Source organism: Triticum dicoccoides, chromosome 2A (genome assembly GCF_002162155.2).
Source record: "Triticum dicoccoides isolate Atlit2015 ecotype Zavitan chromosome 2A, WEW_v2.0, whole genome shotgun sequence".
NCBI classification, from domain to species: domain Eukaryota; kingdom Viridiplantae; phylum Streptophyta; class Magnoliopsida; order Poales; family Poaceae; genus Triticum; species Triticum dicoccoides.
In genome coordinates, this window is record NC_041382.1 from 79,660,980 (window position 1) to 79,685,079 (window position 24,100).

The following is a 24,100-nucleotide window of genomic DNA, read 5'->3' on the forward strand; positions in this document are numbered from 1 at the left end:
TGTGGTAACATGCAAAGATTCATTTATTAGGTTATAGACTCATATTGCATTGGAACATGTGATATTACAGTAACTAGCTAAGTTACTACAACTACCTCTCTCCTCATTAACTCATTGCCACATAAGCAAATTTGTTGAGTTGGATTCGATGTTAGAGGGAGCTGCGAGTGGGACGTGCGTACTTGGCGGGCCGGCTTCTCGATAAATCTCCTTCGCCTCGCCAAGTCACAGTATCACACACACACGCGCACACGCACACACGCACACACACCCACCCACACACACACACACACACACACACACACACACAATGGTGGAAGCGGGCATGAACGAGATGGGCGGCGGGACGGTGCTGGAGGTGGAGGACATCGCCAGGGCCGCCGTGTACCTGGCGTCCGACGAGGCCAAGTACGTCAACGGGCACAACCTCGTCGTCGACGGCGGGTGCACGGTGTGGAAGGGGGCCAACAAGCCGGCACCGGCGCAGTAAGACACGTGGTTTACTCCGTACTACTACAAGTGTGCCGTAGTAGTGAGTCGATGGTGCAGAGCCCGGGCGTACTAAGTCATTGTTGTTATGACTAATTGAGATTTGATTAGGTTGATTAATGAGTTAATCCACATCCACCAGTCAAGTGGTGCCGGCAGTTTAGACTCTGCCAAACAAAGCAACGGTTGCTCGCATGCTGGCGTTGCAATAAAGGTGAAAACAAAGGTTTTTTTTCATAGAAAGTTATACCACAGAGTTCATTTCATTTTAAACCAAGTTGTAAACGCAGATCCTTTGGGAAAAAAAGGATGTGTCTAGGACACATCTAGATGTGCTTATTGCACATCTTAGTGAGTGGATCAAGCATAAAGAGAAAAAAAAAAGAAAATATCCACACGAATCTCGATGTAAGATCAATGACATAAAACTTAGATGTGCAATACTTATGACACATCTAGATGTGCTTTAGCAAAACTGGGAAAAGAAATATCGCAAACGCAGCCATGTGGAAAGAGCTTTTTCATCAGAGGAAAGGATAGTCACCTTGCTCCGTTGCCATCGTCGCTTCACCACTAGATCCGCCACTGATGCCGTAGATGGACGTAGTTGTACAGGTTGCTTGATTCAGATATCTACATGAAATTCTTGGCGAGAAGTCAGTATCCTAAATCATGTTTTACAGGTTGCTTGATTCGGATATCCACATGGAATTCTTGGCGAGATGTCAGTACCCTCAATCCATAGCAAAACGCAACGTGTATTGTGTGGAACACAAGAAGTCACTATACTGCTTAAAACAGGATGTAGTACGACGGACTTGGTGGGGTTCCTTCTGCCAAAGGCTTACTCCAACAACCATGATTGCCATGTGTTTTCATTCAAGATTTTGCATGATCTCAATACATGTTGATCATGTTTATGTCACTGGCAACACACAAGATAGTTGACGAAGTACGCAATCAACTAAAGATGGAATTTGAAATAAGAATTTGGGCAAAACCAAAAATTTCCTTGGGCCTTTAACTCGAACACCTTAACCCCGGTGTGATGGTACTCCAATCCACGAAATATTGGATAAATTCAATATGCCAGGTCGTATCCATCTAAAACTGCAATGATTGTCTGATCTCTAGATGTATAGAAAGATCCATTCAGGACATGGGAAGATGAAGAAGAGGTGTTGGGACCCGAGGTTCCATACCTGAGAACTTGCCCAAAGATGAGAGCCGAGTGTCTCAATCCTGATATCAGAGCTCAACTGGATCACTGGGTCAAATTTTTCATACATGTTATGGCACCAACCAAATGGTATAAGGTACAAAAGGGTGGACAATTCAGGCTCTCGGCTAAGCTCTATCAATATTAGCGATTTACACGGGTAATGGTTAACTGTACAATGTCATTCACAGGAAAAATGCAGAGAATCTTTCGCACATCGATGCCTTCATACCTTTACCACAAAAGAAAACATGCACTGACGGTTCAAAGGCGCATTGGACAAATTTGCAGGCTATACTCTCTTCTGGGGTTCTCTGACTGAGGAGATCTCGTCCAGCCCGGTGCACGGACATGTCCTGTAAAATCTAATAATCGTTGGCCTTCTCCCGCAGCTCATTTAACTCCCTCTCGATATCCCTGTCTCGAGGAGTAGCGCTTCTACCTTGAGGAAGTTCACCTTTCTGCCGTTGACATTAAATTATAGTCATGCAGTATGGAATGAACAGGAGACATTTACTAGATTAATTTTTGGGTTTTGTAGTTAGCTGGCCAGCTTATGATCCATGTTTGCATATTCTACTCTATTTCTCCAATGATTATGTGCATGCCATAGCGCACATGCCAGCAGAAGAGAGGAAAATCTAAAACACACAGGTTTTAACTCGAAAGTCAATTATAGCTTTAAGTACAAAAAAATGACATACCAAAGAGCTCCCAGACAGTTCTTTTCTCATTTGTGCAAGATCATCATCAACCGATGTAGTCTCCAGCATAGCGAACTGCCCGCAAATAAATACTGGTGGTCAGATCTTATTACCAAAAGGAATGTTACTAAAAAGTATGCAGGGTCCAACTTTACCTTTCCTTCTAGATCATCTGCTCCTAACTGACCAAGTGCCTCGGCTTGGGATTCCATCGTCATAACTAAAAGCATAAAAAAAACACTACTTGTAAGTAAAAAGTGTTCAAATAATTTTCCATGACATATCACTTGCCGCTGATGAACAGAACCAATAAGAGAGGCTAGTGCATATGCCATTCTAACCAACTGAAAAAACATACGAAAAAGAAGAATTAAAGACATAATTTGCCAAGGTCATGCTCAGAACAACTCAAGTGAGAAATCAGACCATATGCCAATCAAAACAATTATCATAAAAACTCAAATTTCGTTCGTGTGGTCGAAGTTATGTGCGGTTGTGCAAGTGGCTGAACTTTTCATCGCTACAAAATTACCACCCAAAAAAGGCAAGTAAAACAAACATTGAAATGCGCTTCTATAATGCCACAGCCAGCAATAAAAGAAGGTTCTAATTGCTACCTGCTGCATTATGAATATTTCGGCAGTGATATTAATTTGATAACATTTTGAGGTTCCAGCCTCTACTCGGTCATAAAGGTAACTTACTGACTATTAGTGTTTATTGCTTAGTATGGCAGCTTGTAACTGTCTACTGAGATGCTTTAACTTGAACCATAACAATAAAGATATCTATGTCTATGTTTCTTATAGAGCATGACCTCTGGCCTAAGGCGAAATTATTGTCCATAGCCACCACAAAAACACGGACATGATACTTTACACAAAAGAAAATAACACTGGTGAGACAAAATCAGTAACGAAGAGAATACCTTTTTCCTCCATTTTCTCAAATGCAGACAGAGCACTACTTGTATTCACATTCCCCAACATTTCACTCACTTTTGTTGCAGTTCTGTAAAAAAAAGGCCAATTGTCAGAGCATCCAAACTATGAAGTAGCAGCTGGTCAAACAATCAACAAAGGAAAGACGCATACTTGGCTGATTGAGCACGGGCTTTTAGGGTATCCTTTTTCTGCCTGGCCTCTGCTATTTTGCTCTCAAGAAGCTACAGAATGATGTAATCAATATGTTAACAAAGGTGCATAACAAATACCTATTAAATGTGAATATGTACTGTCCAGCCTGTGCTGCACGTGGTCCCAGAAAGATATAGATTTATATGACATGCATAATGCACATAGCGAAAAGAGCATTCCAGCCATTATGTTCACCTTGGTATTTGAAACAAGATTGTCAACAACACTCCTCTGCTGATCAAGCTGGGTCTTTAAGGAGCTTGCATTGTCCTAAGTACAGAAACGAACAAATAACCATGGGTTTAATATTCAAATTAACATACGTTGCATGCAAGAACTTTGCTTCTAAAAACATGTAAGATCTTTACTAAATAAATGTAACACCTATATACACCATACATGTTAATGCCATAAGAAGGTACAAAGGTATAACACATTACACACTGTCAGAAAGAATTATATTTTCTAACAGCAAGTTACACCCTACACTGTAGCTAAATAGTGTGACTGTCCAGACCTTTGATCGAAAACTCTAGATCTACATGATACCTACAGCATATGATTTACGTCGTTTCAGGGCTTCACGTGCAAGCTCCTCATCACCCTTTTGAAGAGCAAGCTGAGCCCTCCGATACCTACAATTGTAAGAAAATATTCATCCTGTAAAGAAAAGATGGTAGGGCTCGAAGTAAGCTTAGAGTTACAGAGAACATGATTACCAGTCAGCATCAGCTTGTTTAGCAGCTGTGTACTTGTTCTCAAGCCGCTTTTGAGATGCCAAGACCTTCCAAAACAAAAATCCATGTTAGCAGGTAAAATGAAATAGATAACACACTCACATTTCCATTAAGATATTTATACAGGGAGGCCCAACAAACATACAAGTACATGAGAGGCAGATAACCAAACAAACATCAACATCCAAAAGAACATGTAGCAAGGAATGTTTAAGACGACAAAACAGAAAATTTTGAAAAAAGGGAAAAAGAGCATGTATTGTCAATTATCAAATTTTGTGGTTAAGTACAGTCACAACAAACCTGTGCAGTGGCTTGCCGCATCTTTATTAAATCATCATTCATCTCCAGAACCGCCTGATCTAGGATCTTCTCGGGGTCTTCAAATGAACTAATAACTGCATTTGCATAGGACTAGATAACCAAGAGGTCACAGAGCTCCCATTAATTAAATACAAAACTTTGCTAATGCATAATGAGGCAATGATCAAGGGTATCACTCACCCTGGCAACCCTGGTTAATCTATCGAAGAGATTACTCCGTATGACATTGCACTTATATCTCTTGACATTTGATTGGCGACGGAGCCTGAATTTTGCCGTGAGGGGGGCCGAGAAGATATGCGAATTTATCTATACAATGTCATCATAATGTAGATGCTTTGAGCTACTCATAAAAACAAAAGAACATCAAAGAACAATTTGAGTTTGAAATAACCTAACAGAACCTCAATCATGACCACCGTGGTGGAGCTTAATTTGCACACACTTAAAAAAATCAGTCGCTAAATGGCAAGGCCTAGCGCACTTATACAGTTATAATTTACCAAGTCAATGGTGATGTGTTGAAAACTAGACATGCGCATGAATCAGTTGGTCAGGCACTAAACTCACAAGACAGATGAGACATTGGAACATTCTTCTGGGGAAAATGGTCTACTTCTGCATAACATTAGACTCCATGCCTCCTCGAATGTTCAAAAGAATTAATTGTCCACAATATACAACATGTGTGCATGGATAATGAATGAAATCTTATGCATTGCAGCTTGCACTGCTACTTATTCAGGTCGAGATTAGTACTAGCTAAGCTATAACCTATGCATCTTATTCAAAATCAGGGATAGGCAGGATTGATTGGGGTCAGGGGGCAGGCTACTTGCACAGCTCAAAACTCCATTACAGGATTGGCTCGGGCCACAGTCGAATCCCCCCACCGATATATCTAGATTGGGGTTCGAATTTCATCCCCCTCATTCTCTGTTCGATTATCAAAATAGGAGCGGCGTACCACAGGCGCCGTTGACGCCGTCCTCGTCATCGCCACCGCCACTTGACCATGTTGTCGCCGGAGCCGGAGGGTGGGCGGCGCAGGGGAGATGTGCGGGTGGGCCGCGGGGCGGGACGGAGCGGCGGGCAGGCGGCGCACCGAGAGGAGCATGAGGGCCGGCGGGGTGGAAGGAGCGGCGGCGCCGGCGAGGTAGGGCAGGGAGGAGACGGAGCACGGCTGAGCTCGGGAACGGTGGTACGCAGCGAGGGAGAGGTTGTGGCTGGGCTGGCCCAAACCTTATCTTTCTCACATTTCTTTCTATTTTTAATGGAAAATCAGATCTTTTTGCCTATAAATATCCTATTATTGACAATGTAAGTACAGTAGTATATAACCGTTGAAATAAAAAAACGGACACTAATTTCTCTTTTAATGAGACTTCTTGTTTTGGACCCCTTAGGTCGCGAACTTTCATAAGGGATGGCATTTGCCGACAATTTCGCTGGTAATTTTAGTTGTAAGGGATGACAGTTTCTTTAGAGCAACATGACAGTTTCAGTCAGAGATGGTAATTTTTTATTTAAAATTGCCACGGTTTGATCTCATCTCAAAACTAAAATTGTCATTAAAAGAGGTTCGTTTGTCATCCCTATTCTTATACCAAATTTTGTTCCTCTAATGATACACTCAATTGGGCGATGCCGCTTCATTCTATTCCAATTCCAATATTGGGGTGTGTTGTGGTACACCTCTTCCCCACCTCAATTTTGTTAAAAAGAGTATTTTCATCCATTACACGAATTAAAAGATTTATCCCTCAATTACCGGGTAATTACTAGTGTTTCACACGCAAGTGTTGGGGAACGTTGCAGAAAACAAAAATTTTCCTACGGTTTCACCAAGATCCATCTATGAGTTCATCTAGCAACGAGTATTCAGATTGCATCTACATACCTTTGTAGATCGCGAGCGGAAGCGTTCAAGAGAACGGGATGAGGGAGTCGTATTCGACGTGATCCAAATCACCGGAGATCCTAGCGCCGAACGGACGGCACCTCCGCGTTCAACACACGTACGGTCAGCGTGACGTCTCCTCCTTCTTGATCCAGCAAAGGGGAAGGAGAGATTGAGGAAGATGGCTCCAGCAGCAGCACGACGGCGTGGTGGTGGTGGAGCAGCAGTACTCGGCAAGGCTTCGCCAAGCTCGTGACGGAGGAGGAGAGGTGTCGGGGAGGGGAGGGGCTGCGCCTTGGATGTGTCTAGCAGCCCTCCCCTCGCCCCTTTATTTATAGGGGAAGGGAGAAGGGGGGCCGGCCCCTCTAGATGAGATCTAGAGGGGGGGCGGCGGCCAAGGGGAGGGGGCTTGCCCCCCAAGCAAGGGGGGCGCCCCCCTCAGAGTTTCCCCCAACCCTAGGCGCATGGGCCCTAGGGGGGAGTGGCGCCCCAGCCCACTTTGGGCTGGATCTCTTCCTCATATAGCCCATAAGGCCCTCCGGGAGAGGTGGCCCCTCCCGGTGGACCCCCGGAACCCCTCCGGTGGCCCCGGTACAATACCGATATGCCCCCGAACCTTTCCGGTGACCGTATGACAACTTCCCATATACAAATCTTTACCTCCAGACCATTCCGTAACTTCTCGTGACGTCCGGGATCTCATCCGGGACTCCGAACAACTTTCGGGTTACTGCATATACATATCTCTACAACCCTAGCGTCACCGAACCTTAAGTGTGTAGACCCTACGGGTTCGGGAGACATGTAGACATGACCGAGACGGCTCTCCGGTCAATAACCAACAGCGAGATCTGGATACCCATGTTGGCTCCCACATGCTCCTCGATGATCTCATCGGATGAACCACGACGTCGAGGATTCAGGCAACCCCGTATACAATTCCCTTTGTCAATCGGTACGTTACTTGCCCGAGATATCGGTATCCCAATACCTCGTTCAATCTCGTTACCGGCAAGTCACTTTACTCGTACCGTAATGCATGATCCCGTGACCAGACACTTGGTCACTTTGAGCTCATTATGATGATGCATTACCGAGTGGGCCCAGAGATACCTCTCCGTCATACGGAGTGACAAATCCCAGTCTTGTTCCGTGTCAACCCAACAAACACTTTCGGAGATACCCGTAGTATACCTTTATAGTCACCCAATTACGTTGTGACGTTTGGTACACCCAAAGCACTCCTACGGTATCCGGGAGTTACACGATCTCATGGTCTAAGGAAAAGATACTTGACATTGGAAAAACTCTAGCAAACGAACTATACGATCTTGTGCTATGTTTAGGATTGGGTCTTGTCCATCACATCATTCTTCTAATGATGTGATCTCGTTATCAATGACATCCAATGTCCATAGTCAGGAAACCATGACTATCTGTTGATCAACGAGCTAGTCAACTAGAGGCTTACTAGGGACATGTTGGTGTCTATGTAGTCACACATGTATTAAGATTTCCAGATAACACAATTATAGCATGAATAAAACACAATTATCATGAACAAGGAAATATAATAATAATCCTTTTATTATTGCCTCTAGGGCATATTTCCAACAATCTCCCACTTGCACTAGAGTCAATAATCTAGTTACATTGTGATGAATCGAACACCCATGGAATTCTGGTGTTGATCATGTTTTGCTCTAGGGAGAGGTTTAGTCAATGGATCTGCTAAATTCAGGTCCGTATGTACTTTACAAATATCTATGTCTCCATCTTGAACATTTTCACGAATGGAGTTGAAGCGATGCTTGATGTGCATGGTCTTCTTGTGAAACCTGGGCTCCTTGGCAAGTGCAATAGCTCCAGTGTTGTCACAGAAGAGTTTGATCGGCCCCGACGCATTGGGTATGACTCCTAGGTCGGTGATGAACTCCTTCACCCAAATTGCTTCATGCGCTGCCTCTGAGGCTGCCATGTACTCCGCTTCACATGTAGATCCCGCCACGACGCTCTGCTTGCAACTGCACCAGCTTACTGCCCCACCATTCAAAATATACACGTATCCAGTTTGTGACTTAGAGTCATCCAGATATGTGTCGAAGCTAGCGTCGACGTAACCCTTTACAACGAGCTCTTCGTCACGTCCATAAACGAGAAACATTTCCTTAGTCCTTTTTAGGTACTTCAGGATATTCTTGACCGCTGTCCAGTGTTCCTTGCCGGGATTACTTTGGTACCTACCTACCAAACTTACCGCAAGGTTTACATCAGGTCTGGTACACAGCATGGCATACATAATAGAACCTATGGCTGAGGCATAGGGGATGACACTCATCTCTTCTATATCTTCTGCCGTGGTTGGACATTGAGCTGAGCTCAATTTCACACCTTGTAACGCAGGCAAGAACCCCTTCTTAAACTGATCCATATTGAACTTCTTCAATATTTTATCAAGGTATGTGCTTTTGTGAAAGACCTATGAGGCGTCTTGATCTATCTCTATAGATCTTGATGCCTAATATATAAGCAGCTTCTCCAAGGTCCTTCATTGAAAAACTCTTATTCAAGTAGGCCTTAATGTTTTCCAAAAGCTCTATATCATTTCCCATCAAAAGTATGTCATCTACATATAATATGAGAAATGCTACAGAGCTCCCACTCACTTTCTTGTAAACGCAGGCTTCTCCATAAGTCTGCATAAACCCAAATGCTTTGATCATCTCATCAAAGCGAATGTTCCAACTCCGAGATGCTTGCACCAGCCCATAAATCGAGCGTTGGAGCTTGCACACCTTGTCAGCATTCTTAGGATCGACAAAACCTTCCGGCTGCATCATATACAATTCTTCCTTAAAGAAACCATTAAGGAATGTCGTTTTGACGTTCATTTGCCATATCTCATAATCATAGAATGCGGCAATTGCTAACATGATTCGGACGGACTTCAGCTTCGCTACCGGTGAGAAAGTCTCATCGTAGTCAACCCCTTGAACTTGTCGATAACCCTTAGCGACAAGCCGAGCTTTATAGATGGTCACATTACCATCCGCGTCTGTCTTCTTCTTAAAGATCCATTTATTTTCTATGGCTCGCCGCTCAACGGGCAAGTCAGTCAAAGTCCATACTTCGTTTCATACATGGATCCTATCTCGGATTTCATGGCTTCCAGCCATTTGTCAGAATCCGGGCCCGCCATCGCTTCTTCATAGTTCGAAGGTTCACCGTTGTCTAACAACATGATTTCCAAGACAGGGTTGCCGTACCACTCTGGCGCGGAACGTGTCCTTGTGGACCTTCGAATTTCAGTAGGAGCTTGATCAGAAGTATCTTGATCATCATCATTAACTTCCTCTCTAATTGGTGCGGGCACCACAGGAGCAGTTTCCTGAGTTGCGCCACTTTCCGGTTCAAGAGGTAATACTTCATCAAGTTCTACTTTCCTCCCACTTACTTCTTTCGAGAGAAACTCCTTCTCTAGAAAGGATCCATTCTTGGCAACAAAGATCTTGCCTTCGGATCTGAGGTAGAAGGTATACCCAATAGTTTCTTTAGGGTATCCTATGAAGACGCATTTTTCCGACTTGGGTTCGAGCTTTTCAGGTTGAAGTTTCTTGACATAAGCATCGCATCCCCAAACTTTTAGAAACGACAGCTTAGGTTTCTTCCCAAACCATAATTCATACGGTGTCGTCTCAACGGATTTCGATGGAGCCCTATTTAAAGTGAATGCGGCAGTCTATAAAGCATAGCCCAAAAATGATAGCGGTAAATTGGTAAGAGACATCATAGATCGCACCATATCTAACAGAGTATGATTATGACGTTCGGACACACCATTACACTGAGGTGTTCCATGCGGCGTGAGTTGTGAAACTATTCTACATTTTCTTAAGTGTGTGCCAAATTCGTGACTCAAGTATTCTCCTCCACGATCTGATCGCAGGAACTTGATTTTCCTGTCACGTTGATTCTCAACCTCACTCTGAAATTCCTTGAACCTTTTAAAGGTCTCAGACTTGTGTTTCATTAAGTAGACATACCCATATCTACTCAAGTCATCAGTGAGGGTGAGAACATAACGATAACCACCGCGAGCCTCAACACTCATTGGACCGCACACATCAGTATGTATGATTTCCAATAAGTTGGTTGCTCGCTCCATTGTTCCTGAGAATGGAGTCTTGGTCATTTTACCCATGAGGCATGGTTCGCACGTGTCAAATGATTCGTAATCAAGAGACTATAAAAGTCCATCTGCATGGAGCTTCTTCATGCGTTTGACACCTATGTGACCAAGGCGGCAATGCCACAAGTATGTGGGACTATCATTATCAACCTTACATCTTTTGGTATTCACACTATTATTATGTGTAGCATTACGCTCGAGATTCATTAAGAATAAACCATTCACCATCGGAGCATGACCATAAAACATATCTCTCATATAAATAGAACAACCATTATTCTCGGATTTAAATGAGTAGACATCTCGAATTAAACGAGATCCTGATACAATGTTCATGCTCAAAGCTGGCACTAAATAACAATTATTGAGGTTTAAAACTAACCCCGTAGGTAAACGTAGAGGTAGCGTGCCGACGGCGATCACATCGACCTTGGAACCATTCCCGACGCGCATCGTCACCTCGTCCTTCACCAGTCTCCGCTTATTCCGCAGCTCCTACTTTGAGTTACAAATGTGAGCAACCGCACCGGTATCAAATACCCAGGAGCTACTACGAGTACTGGTAAGGTACACATCAATTACATGTATATCACATATACCTTTCGTGATGCCGGCCTTCTTGTCCGCTAAGTATTTGGGGCAGTTCCGCTTCCAGTGACCACTTCCCTTGCAATAAAAGCACTCAGTCTCGGGCTTGGGTCCATTCTTTGGCTTCTTCCCGGCAGCTTGCTTGCCGGGCGCGGCAACTGCCTTGCCGTCCTTCTTGAAGTTCTTCTTACCCTTGCCTTTCTTGAACTTAGTGGTTTTATTCACCATCAACACTTGATGTTCCTTTTGACTTCTACCTCTGCTGATTTCAGCATTGCAAATACTTCAGGAATGGTCTTTTCCATCCCCTGCATATTGCATCACAAGGCTCTTGTAGCTCAGTGGAAGCGACTGAAGGATTTTGTCAATGACCGCGTCATCCGGGAGATTAACTCCCAGCTGAGTCAAGCGGTTATGTAACCCAGACATAGTGAGTATGTGCTCACTGACAGAATTGTTATCCTCCATCTTACAGCTAAAGAACTTGTCGGAGACTTCATATCTCTCGACCCGGGCATGAGCTTGAAAAACCATTTTCAGCTCTTCGAACATCTCATATGCTCCGTGTCTCTCAAAACGCTTTTGGAGCCCCGGTTCTAAGCTGTAAAGCATGCCGCACTGAACGAGGGAGTAATCATCGGTATGTGTCTGCCAAGTGTTCATAACATCTTGTTCTGCAGGGAGAACAGGTGCGTCACCTAGCGGTGCTTGTAGGGCATAATCTTTCTTGGCAGCTATGAGGATGATCCTCAGGTTCCGGACCCAGTCCGTATAGTGGCTGCCATCATCTTTCAGCTTGGTTTTCTCTAGGAATGCGTTGAAGTTTAGGACAACGTTGGCCATTTGATCTACAATACATGTTGTAAAGATTTTAGACTAAGTTCATGATAATTAAGTTCATCTAAATCAAATTATTCAATGAACTCCCACTCAGATAGACATCCCTCCAGTCATCTAAGTATAACATGATCCGAGTTAACTAGGCCGTGTCCGATCATCACGTGAGACGGACTAGTCAATATCAGTGAACATCTTCATGTTGATCGTATCTTCTATACGACTCATGCTCGACCTTTCGGTCTTCTGTGTTCCGAGGCCATGTCTGTACATGCTAGGCTCGTCAATATTGGGGAACGCAGTAATTTCAAAAAAATTCCTACGCACACGCAAGATCATGGTGATGCATAGCAACGAGAGGGGAGAGTATGATCTACGTACCCTTGTAGATCGCAACGGAAGCATTGACACAACGTAGAGGAAGTAGTTGTACGTCTTCTTCCCGATCCGACCGATCCAAGCACCGTTACTCCGGCACCTCCGAGTTCTTAGCACACGTACAGCTCGATGACGCTCCCCGGGCTCCGATCCAGCAAAGCTTCGGGGATGAGTTCCGTCAGCACAACGGCGTGGTGATGATGATGATGTTCCACCGACGCAGGGCTTCGCCTAAGCACTACAACGATATGACCGAGGTGGAATATGGTGGCAGGGGGCACCGCACACGGCTAAGGAACGATCACGAGGATCAACTTGTGTCTTCTAGGGTGCCCCCTGCCTCCGTATATAAAGGATCCAAGGGGGGGTGGTGCGCCGGCCTAGAGGAGGGCGCAGGAGGAGTCCTACTCCTACCGGGAGTAGGACTCCCCTCCCCGTTCCTTGTCCAACTAGGAGAGGTGGAGGTTAGAATAGGAAAGGGGGCGCTGCCCCTTCCTCCTTGTCCAATTCGGACTAGGGGGAGAGGGGGCGCGCGGCCTGCCCTGGCAGCCCCTTCCTCTTCTCCACATTAGGCCCATAAGGCCCATTAACCCCCCGGGGGGTTCCGGTAACCCCTCCGGCACTCCGGTTTTATCCGAAACTTCTCCGGAACCCTTCCGGTGTCCGAATATAGTCATCCAATATATCAATCTTTATGTCTCGACCATTCCGAGACTCCTCGTCATGTCCGTGATCACATCCGGGACTCCGAACTAACTTCGGTACATCAAAATGCATAAACTCATAATAACTGTCATCGTAACTTTAAGCGTGCGGACCCTACGGTTCGAGAACAATGTAGACATGACCGAGACACGTCTCCGGTCAATAACCAATAGCGGGACTTGGATGCCCATATTGGCTCCTACATATTCTACGAAGATCTTTATCGGCCAGACCGCATAACAACATACGTTGTTCCCTTTGTCATCGGTATGTTACTTGCCCGAGATTCGATCGTCGGTATCCAATACCTAGTTCAATCTTGTTACCGGCAAGTCTCTTTACTCGTTCCATAATACATCATCCCGCAACTAACTCATTAGTTGCAATGCTTGCAAGGCTTAAGTGATGTGCATTACCGAGAGGGCCCAGAGATACCTCTCCGACAATCGGAGTGACAAATCCTAATCTCGAAATACGCCAACCCAACATGTACCTTTGGAGACACCTATAGAGCTCCTTTATAATCACCCAGTTACGTTGTGACGTTTGGTAGCACACAAAGTGTTCCTCCGGCAAACGGGAGTTGCATAATCTCATAGTCATAGGAACATGTATAAGTCATGAAGAAAGCAATAGCAACATACTAAACGATCGGGTGCTAAGCTAATGGAATGGGTCATGTCAATCACATCATTCTCCTAATGATGTGATCCCGTTAATCAAATAACAACTCTTTGTCCATGGTTAGAAAACATAACCATCTTTGATTAACGAGCTAGTCAAGTAGAGGCATACTAGTGACACTCTGTTTGTCTATGTATTCACACATGTATTATGCTTTCGGTTAATACAATTCTAGCATGAATAATAAACATTTATCATGAAATAAGGAAATAAATAATAACTTTATTATTGCCTCTAGGGCATATTTCCTTCCGTCTCCCACTTACACTAGAGTCAATAATCTAGATCACATCACCATGTGATTAACATAGATAGTTCACATCATCATGTGATTAACACCCATAGTTCACATCGCCATGTGACCAACACCCAAAGGGTTTACTAGAGTCAATAATCTAGTTCACATCGCTATGTGATTAACACCCAAAGAGTACTAAGGTGTGATCATGTTTTGCTTGTGAGATAATTTTAGTCAACGGGTCTGTCACATTCAGATCCGTAAGTATTTTGCGAATTTCTATGTCAACAATGCTCTGCACGGAGCTACTCTAGCTTATTACTCCCACTTTCAATATGTATCTAGGTCGAGACTTAGAGTCATCCAGATCTGTGTCAAAACTTGCATCGACGTAACCTTTTATGATGAACCTTTTTGTCACCTCCATAATTGAGAAATATTTCCTTATTCCACTAAGGATAATTTTGACCGCTGGTGATCTACTCTTAGATCACTATTGTACTCCCTTGCTTAACACAGTGTAGGGTATACAATAGATCTGGTACACAGCATGGCATACTTTATAGAACCTATGGCTGAGGCATAGGGAATGACTTTCATTCTATTTCTATCTTCTGCCGTGGTCGGGCTTTGAGTCTTACTCAATTTCACACCTTGCAACACAGGCAAGAACTCTTTCTTTGACTGTTCCATTTTGAACTACTTCAAAATCTTGTCAAGGTATGTACTCATTGAAAAAACTTATCAAGCGTCTTAATCTATCTCTATAGATCTTGATGCTCAATATGTAAGCAGCTTTACCGAGGTCTTTCTTTGAAAAACTCCTTTCAAATATTCCTTTATGCTTTCCAGAAAATTATACATTATTTCCGATCAACAATATGTTGTTCACATATACTTATCAGAAATGTTGTAGTGCTCCCACTCACTTTCTTGTAAATACAGGCTTCACCGTAAGTCTGTATAAAACTATATGCTTTGATCAACTTATCAAAGCGTATATTCCAACTCCGAGATGCTTGCACCAGTCCATAGATGGATCGTTGGAGCTTGCATATTTTGTTAACACCTTTAGGATTGACAAAACCTTCTGGTTGCATCATATACAACTCTTCTTTAAGAAATCCATTAAGGAATGCAGTTTTGTTTATCCATTTGCCAGATTTCATAAAATGCGGCAATTGCTAACATGATTCGGACAGACTTAAGCATATATACGAGTGAGAAAATCTCATCGTAGTCAACACCTTGAACTTGTCGAAAACCTTTTTCGACAATTCTAGCTTTGTAGATAGTAACACTACTATCAGCGTCCGTCTTCCTCTTGAAGATCCATTTATTTTCTATGGCTTGCCGATCATCGGGCAAGTCAACCAAAGTCCATACTTTGTTCTCATACATGGATCATATCTCAGATTTCATGGCCTCAAACCATTTCGCGGAATCTGGGCTCATCATCGCTTCCTCATAGTTCGCAAGTTCGTCATGGTCTAGTAACATGACTTCCAGAATAGGATTACCGTACCACTCTGGTGTGGATCTCACTCTGGTTTACCTACGAGATTTGTTAGTAACTTGATCTGAAGTTACATGATCATCATCATTAGCTTCCTCACTAATTGGTGTTGTAGTCACAGGAACAGATTTCTGTGATGAACTACTTTCCAATAAGGGAGCAGGTACAGTTACCTCATCAAGTTCTACTTTCCTCCCACTCACTTCTTTCGAGAGAAACTCCTTCTCTAGAAAAACTCCGAATTTAGCAACAAAAGTCTTGCCTTCGGATTTGTGATAGAAGGTATACCCAACAGTCTCCTTTGGGTATCCTATGAAGACATATTTCTCCGATTTGGGTTTGAGCTTATTAGGATGAAACCTTTTCATATAAGCATCACAACCCCAAACTTTAAGAAACGACAACTTTGGTTTCTTGCCAAACCACAGTTCAGATTGTGTCGTCTCAACGGACTTAGATGGTGCCCTATTTAACGTGAATGCAGCTGTCTCTAATGCATAACCCCAAAACGATAGTGGTAGATCGAAAAGAGACATCATAGATCACACTATATCTAATAAAGTACGGTTATGACGTTCGGACACACCATTACACTATGGTGTTCCAGGTGGCGTGAGTAGTGAAACTATTTCACATTGTTTTAATTGAAGACCAAACTCGTAACTCAAATATTTTACCTCTGCGATCATATCGTATAAACTTTTATTTTCTTGTCACGATGATTTTTCACTTCACTCTGAAATTCTTTGAACTTTTCAAATGTTTCAAACTTATGTTTCATCAAGTAGATATACCCATATCTGCTCAAATCATATGTAAAGTTCAGAAAATAACGATACTTGCCGTGAGCTTTAACACTCATCGGACCGCATACATCAGTATGTATTATTTCCAATAAGCCAGTTGCTCGCTCCGGAGAACAGAGTTTTAGTCATCTTGCCCATGAGGCATGGTTCGCAAGCATCAAGTGATTCATAATCAAGTGATTTCAAAATCCCATCAGCATGGAGTTTCTTCATGCGCTTTACACCAATATGACCTAAACGGTAGTGCTACAAATAAGTTGCACTATCATTATTAACTTTGCATCTTTTGGTTTCAATATTATGATTATGTGTATCACTACGATCGAGATCCAACGAACTATTTTCATTGGGTGTGTAACCATATAAGGTTTTATTCATGTAAACAGAAAAACAATTTATTCTCTTACTTAAATGAATAACCGTATTACAATAAACATGATCAAATCATATTCATGCTCAACGCAAACACCAAATAATACTTATTCAGGTTCAACACTAATCCCGAAAGTATAGGGAGTGTGCGATGATGATCATATCAATCTCGGAACCACTTCCAACACACATCGTCACTTCACCCTTAACTAGTCTCTGTTTATTCTGCAACTCCCGTTTCGAGTTACTAATCTTAGCAACTGAACTAGTATCAAATACTGAGGGGTTGCTATAAACACTAGTAAAGTACACATCAATAACATGTATATCAAATATACTTATGTTCACTTTGCCATCCTTCTTATCCGCCAAATACTTGGGGCAGTTCCGCTTCCAGTGACCAGTCCCTTTGCAGTAGAAGCACTTAGTCTTAGGCTTAGGACCAGACTTGGGCTTCTTCACTTGAGCAGCAACTTGCTTGCTGTTCTTCTTGAAGTTCCTCTTCTTCCCTTTGCCCTTTTCTTGAAACTAGTGATCTTGTCAACCATCAACACTTGATGCTCTTTCTTGATTTCTACCTTCATCGATTTCATCATCATGAAAAGCTCGGGATTCGTTTCCATTATCCCTTGCATATCATAGTTCATCACGAAGTTCTACTAACTTGGTGATGGTGACTAGAGAATTCTGTCAATCACTATCTTATCTGGAAGATTAACTTCCACTTGATTCAAGTGATTGTAGTACCCAGACAATCTGAGCACATGCTCACTAGTTGAGCGATTCTCCTCCATCTTTTAGCTATAGAACTTGTTGGAGACTTCATATCTCTCAACTCGGGTATTTGCTTGAAACTTCAACTCCTAGAACATCTCATATGGTCCATGACGTTCAAAACGTCTTTGAAGTCCCGATTCTAAGCTGTTAAGCATGGTGCACTAAACTACCAAGTAGTCATCATATTGAGCTAGCCAAACATTCATACCGTCTGCATCTGCTCCTGCAATAGGCCCGTCACCTAGCGGTGCATCAAGGACATAATTCTTCTGTGCAGCAATGAGGATAAACCTCAGATCACGGATCCAACCCGCATCATTGCTACTAACATCTTTCAACACAATTTTTCTCTAGGAACATATCAAAATAAACATATGAAAGCAATAAAGCGAGCTATTGATCTACAACATAATTTGCAAAATACTACCAGGACTAAGTTCATGATAAATTTAAGTTCAATTAATCATATTACTTAAGAACTCCCACTTAGATAGACATCCCTCTAATCCTCTAAGTGATCACGTGATCCAAATCAACTAAACCATAACTGATCATCACGTGAAATGGAGTAGTTTTCAATGGTGAACATCGTTATGTTGATCATATCCACTATATGATTCACGCTCGACCTTTCGGTCTCCGTGTTCCGAGGCCATATCTGCATATGCTAGGCTCGTCAAGTTTAACCCGAGTATTCTGCGTGTGCAAAACTGGCTTGCCCCCATTGTAGATGAACGTAGAGCTTATCACACCCGATCATCACGTGGTGTTTGGGCACGACAAACTTTGGCAACGGTGCATACTCAGGGAGAACACTTCTTGATAATTTAGTGAGAGATCATCTTATAATGCTACCGTCAATCAAAGCAAGATAAGATGTATAAAAGATAAACATCATATGCAATCAAAATATGTGACATGATATGGCCATCATCATCTTGCGCCTTTGATTTCCATCTCCAAAGTACTGTCATGATCTCTATCGTCACCGGCATGACACGATGATCTCCATCATCTTGATCTATATCAATGTGTCGTCACATGGTCGCCTCGCCAACTATTGCTCTTGCAACTATTGCTATCGCATAGTGATAAAGTAAAGCAATTATTTGGCGCTTGCATCTTATGCAATAAAGAGACAACCATAAGGCTTTTGCCAGTTGCCGATAAATTTAACAAAACATGATCATCTCATACAACAACTTATATCTCATCACATTTTGACCATATCACATCACAACATGCCCTGCAAAAACAAGTTAGACGTCCTCTACTTTGTTGTTGCAAGTTTTACGTGGCTGCTACGGGTTTAAGCAAGAATCAATCTTACCTACGCATCAAAACCACAACGATAGTTTATCAAGTTGGTGCTGTTTATTCGCAAGGACCGGGCGTAGCCACACTCGGTTCAACTAAAGTTGGAGAAACTGTCACCCGCAAGCCACCTATGTGCAAAGCACGTCGGGAGAACCGGTCTCGCGTAAGCGTACGCATAATGTCGGTCCGGGCCGCTTCATCCAACAATACCGCCGAACCAAAGTATGACATGCTGGTAAGCAGTATGACTTATATCGCCCACAACTCACTTGTGTTCTACTCGTGCATATAACATCAACACATAAAACCTAGGCTCCGGATGCCACTGTTGGGGAACGCAGTAATTTCAAAAAATTTCCTACGCACACGCAAGATCATGGTGATGCATAGCAACAAGAGGGGAGAGTATGATCTATGTACCCTTGTAGATCGCAACGGAAGCATTGACACAACGTAGAGGAAGTAGTCGTACGTCTTCTTCCCGATCCGACCGATCCAAGCACCGTTACTCCGGCACCTCCGAGTTCTTAGCACACGTACAGCTCGATGACGCTCCCCGGGCTCCGATCCAGCAAAGCTTCGGCGATGAGTTCCTTCAGCACAACGGCGTGGTGACGATGATGATGTTCCATCGACGCAGGGCTTCGCCTAAGCACTACAACAATATGACCGAGGTGGAATATGGTGGCAGGGGGCACCGCACACGGCTAAGGAACGATCACGAGGATCAACTTGTGTCTTCTAGGGTGCCCCCTGCCTTCGTATATAAAGGATCCAAGGGGGGGTGGTGCGCCGGCCTAGAGGAGGGCGCAGGAGGAGTCCTACTCCTACCGGGAGTAGGACTCCCCTCCCCGTTCCTTGTCCAACTAGGAGAGGTGGAGGGAGAATAGGAAAGGGGGGGCGCTGCCCCTCCCTCCTTGTCCAATTCGGACTAGGGGGAGAGGGGGCGTGCGGCCTGCCCTGGCAGCCCCTTCCTCTTCTCCACATTAGGCCCATAAGGCCCATTAACCCCCCCGGGGGGTTCCGGTAACCCCTCCGGCACTCCGGTTTTATCCGAAACTTCTCCGGAACCCTTCCGGTGTCCGAATATAGTCATCCAATATATCAATCTTTATGTCTCGACCATTCTGAGACTCCTCGTCATGTCCGTGATCACATCCGGGACTCCGAACTAACTTCGGTACATCAAAATGCATAAACTCATAATAACTGTCATCGTAACTTTAAGCGTGCGGACCCTACGGTTCGAGAACAATGTAGACATGACCGAGACACGTCTCCGGTCAATAACCAATAGCGGGACCTGGATGCCCATATTGGCTCCTACATATTCTACGAAGATCTTTATCGGCCAGACCGCATAACAACATACGTTGTTCCCTTTGTCATCGGTATGTTACTTGCCCGAGATTCGATCATCGGTATCCAATACCTAGTTCAATCTCGTTACCGGCAAGTCTCTTTACTCGTTCCGTAATACATCATCCCGCAACTAACTCATTAGTTGCAATGCTTGCAAGGCTTAAGTGATGTGCATTACCGAGAGGGCCCAGAGATACCTCTCCGACAATCGGAGTGACAAATCCTAATCTCGAAATACGCCAACCCAACATGTACCTTTGGAGACACCTGTAGAGCTCCTTTATAATCACCCAGTTACGTTGTGACGTTTGGTAGCACACAAAGTGTTCCTCCGGCAAACGGGAGTTGCATAATCTCATAGTCATATGAACATGTATAAGTCATGAAGAAAGCAATAGCAACATACTAAACGATCGGGTGCTAAGCTAATGGAATGGGTCATGTCAATCACATCATTCTCCTAATGATGTGATCCCATTAATCAAATAACAACTCTTTGTCCATGGTTAGGAAACATAACCATCTTTGATTAACGAGCTAGTCAAGTAGAGGCATACTAGTGACACTCTGTTTGTCTATGTATTCACACATGTATTATGTTTTCGGTTAATACAATTCTAGCATGAATAATAAACATTTATCATGAAATAAGGAAATAAATAATAACTTTATTATTGCCTCTAGGGCATATTTCCTTCAGTCAAGTCAACCTAAGTGTTTGCATGTGTAAATCTGTCTTACACCCATTGTATGTGAACGTTGGAATCTATCACACCCGATCATCACGTGGTGCTTCGAAACAACGAACTGTCGCAAGGGTGCACAGTTAGGGGGAACACTTTCTTGAAATTATTATGAGGGATCATCTTATTTACTACCGTCGTTCTAAGTAAACAAGATGCAAAAACATGATAAACATCACATGCAATCAAATAATAATAGTGACATGATATGGCCAATATCACATAGCTCCTTTGATCTCCATCTTGGGGCTCCATGATCATCTTGTGACCGGCATGACACCATGATTTCCATCATCATGATCTCCATCATCGTGTCTCCATGAAGTTGCTCGCCAACTATTACTTCTACTACTATGGCTAACACGTTTAGCAATAAAGTAAGTAATTTACATGGCGTTTCTCAATACACACAGGTCATACAAAAAAATAAAGACAACTCCTATGGCTCCTGCCGGTTGTCATATTCATCGACATGCAAGTCGTGATTCCTATTACAATAGCATGAACATCTCATACATCACATATATATCATTCATCACAACTTTGGCCATATCATATCACAAAACACTTGCTGCAAAAACAAGTTAGACGTCCTCTAATTGTTGTTGCAAGTTTTACGTGGCTGCAATAGGGTTCTAGCAAGAACGTTTTCTTACCTACGTGAAATCCACAACGTGATTTGTCAACTTCTATTTACCCTTCATAAGGACCCTTTTCATCGAATCCGCTCCAACTAAAGTGGGAGAGACAGACACCCGCCGGCCACCTTATGCAACTAGTGCATGTCAGTCGGTGGAACCGGTCTCACGTAAGCATACGTGTAAGGTTGGTCCGGGCCGCTTCATCCCACAATACTGCTGAAGCAAAATAAGACTAGTAGCGGCAAGAAAGTTGACAACATCTACGCCCACAACAAATTGTGTTCTACTCGTGCAAAGAGAACTACGCATAGACCTAGCTCTGATACCACTGTTGGGGAACGTTGCAGAAAATAAAAATTTTCCTACTGTTTCACCAAGATCCATCTATGAGTTCATCTAGCAACGAGTATTCAGATTGCATCTACATACCTTTGTAGATCACGAGCGGAAGCGTTTAAGAGAACGGGGATGAGGGAGTCGTACTCGACGTGATCCAAATCAACGGAGATCCTAGCGCCGAACGGACGGCACCTCCGCGTTCAACCACACGTACGGTCAGCGTGACGTCTCCTCCTTCTTGATCCAGCAAGGGGGAAGGAGAGGTTGAGGAAGATGGCTCCAGCAGCAGCACGATGGCGTGGTGGTGGTGGAGCAGCAGTACTCGGCAAGGCTTCGCCAAGCTCGTGACGGAGGAGGAGAGGTGTTGGGGAGGGGAGGGGTTGCGCCTTGGATGTGTCTAGCAGCCCTCCCCTCGCCCCTCTATTTATAGGGGAAGGGAGAAGGGGGGCCGGCCCCTCTAGATGAGATCTAGAGGGGGGGCGGCGGCCAAGGGGAGGGGGCTTGCCCCCCAAGCAAGGGGGGCGCCCCCTCAGGGTTTCCCCCAACCCTAGGCGCATGGGCCCTAGGGGGGAGTGGTGCCCCAGCCCACTTTGGGCTGGATCCCTTCCTCATATAGCCCATAAGGCCCTCTGGGAGAGGTGGCCCCTCCCGGTGGACCCCCGGAACCCCTCCGGTGGCCCCGGTACAATACCGATATGCCCCCGAACCTTTCCAGTGACCGTATGACAACTTCCCATATACAAATCTTTACCTCCGGACCATTCCGAAACTTCTCGTGATGTTCGGAATCTCATCCGGGACTCCGAACAACTTTCGGGTTACTGCATATACATATCTCTACAACCCTAGCGTCACTGAACCTTAAGTGTGTAGACCCTACGGGTTCGGGAGACATGTAGACATGACCGAGACGGCTCTCCGGTCAATAACAAACAGCGGGATCTGGATACCTATGTTGGCTCCCACATGCTCCTCGATGATCTCATCGGATGAACCATGATGTCGAGGATTCAGGCAACCCCGTATACAATTCCCTTTGTCAATCGGTACGTTACTTGCCCGAGATTCGATCGTCGGTATCCCAATACCTCGTTCAATCTCATTACCGGCAAGTCACTTTATGCATGATCCCGTGACCAGACACTTGGTCACTTTGAGCTCATTATGATGATGCATTACCGAGTGGGCCCAGAGATACCTCTCCGTCATACGGAGTGACAAATCCCAGTCTTGATCCGTGTCAACCCAATAGACACTTTCAGAGATACCCGTAGTATACCTTTATAGTCACCCAGTTACGTTGTGACGTTTGGTACACCCAAAGCACTCCTACGGTATCCGGGAGTTACACGATCTCATGGTCTAAGGAAAAGATACTTGACATTGGAAAAACTCTAGCAAACGAACTATACGATCTTGTGCTATGTTTAGGATTGGGTCTTGTCCATCACATCATTCTCCTAATGATGTGATCTCGTTATCAATGACATCCAATGTCCATAGTCAGGAAACCATGACTATCTGTTGATCAACGAGTTAGTCAACTAGAGGCTTACTAGGGACATGTTGGTGTCTATGTATTCACACATGTATTACGATTTCCGGATAACACAATTATAGCATGAATAAAAGACAATTATCATGAACAAGGAAATATAATAATAATCCTTTTATTATTGCCTCTAGGGAATATTTCCAACAATCTCCCACTTGCACTAGAGTCAATAATCTAGTTACATTATGATGAACCGAACACCCATGGAATTCTGGTGTTGATCATGTTTTGCTCTAGTGAGAGGTTTAGTCAACGGATCTGCTAAATTCAGGTCCGTATGTACTTTACAAATATCTATGTCTCCATCTTGAACATTTTCACGAATGGAGTTGAAGCGATGCTTGATGTGCCTGGTCTTCTTGTGAAACCTGGGCTCCTTGGCAAGTGCAATAGCTCCAGTGTTGTCACAGAAGAGTTTGATCGGCCCCGACGCATTGGGTATGACTCCTAGGTCGGTGATGAACTCCTTCACCCAAATTGCTTCATGCGCTGCCTCCGAGGCCGCCATGTACTCCGCTTCACATGTAGATCCCGCCACGACGCT

General features: G+C 44.0%; 2 protein-coding genes across 2 annotated transcripts; one reads left to right on the plus strand and one right to left on the minus strand.

The window, feature by feature from the left end:
- Positions 1 to 302: 302 nt before the first annotated feature.
- On the plus strand, positions 303 to 1,882 carry LOC119353413. Its single transcript, XM_037620042.1, has 2 exons — positions 303 to 486; positions 1,173 to 1,882. Exons 1-2 carry the CDS (start codon positions 311 to 313, stop codon positions 1,435 to 1,437), a joined length of 441 nt encoding a protein of 146 aa, XP_037475939.1. The 5' UTR covers positions 303 to 310; the 3' UTR covers positions 1,438 to 1,882.
- LOC119353412 (probable membrane-associated 30 kDa protein, chloroplastic) lies at positions 1,758 to 5,845 on the minus strand. The gene is made up of 11 exons (XM_037620041.1): positions 5,577 to 5,845; positions 4,790 to 4,918; positions 4,589 to 4,699; positions 4,268 to 4,332; positions 4,102 to 4,183; positions 3,744 to 3,818; positions 3,507 to 3,577; positions 3,341 to 3,423; positions 2,568 to 2,632; positions 2,413 to 2,487; positions 1,758 to 2,169 (listed from the first exon to the last, which is right to left on the minus strand). The coding sequence occupies exons 1-11, from the start codon at positions 5,724 to 5,726 to the stop codon at positions 2,074 to 2,076; spliced, it is 1,002 nt and encodes a 333-aa protein (XP_037475938.1). The 5' UTR covers positions 5,727 to 5,845; the 3' UTR covers positions 1,758 to 2,073.
- Positions 5,846 to 24,100: the final 18,255 nt, after the last annotated feature.

Bases quoted from the DNA above. Each gene is read 5' to 3' on its own strand.
- LOC119353413 (XM_037620042.1), top strand. From the start codon at position 311: ATGGTGGAAGCGGGCATGAACGAGATGGGCGGCGGGACGGTGCTGGAG. The intron at 487-1,172 runs GTAAGACACGTG...CATGTTTTACAG, and splicing joins AACAAGCCGGCACCGGCGCA to GTTGCTTGATTCGGATATCC.
- LOC119353412 (XM_037620041.1), bottom strand. From the start codon at position 5,726: ATGCTCCTCTCGGTGCGCCGCCTGCCCGCCGCTCCGTCCCGCCCCGCG. The intron at 4,333-4,588 runs GTTTGTTGTGAC...TTGTTTTGGAAG, and splicing joins TGCGGCAAGCCACTGCACAG to GTCTTGGCATCTCAAAAGCG. The intron at 3,424-3,506 runs GTATGCGTCTTT...TTTTTTTTACAG, and splicing joins GCCCGTGCTCAATCAGCCAA to AACTGCAACAAAAGTGAGTG.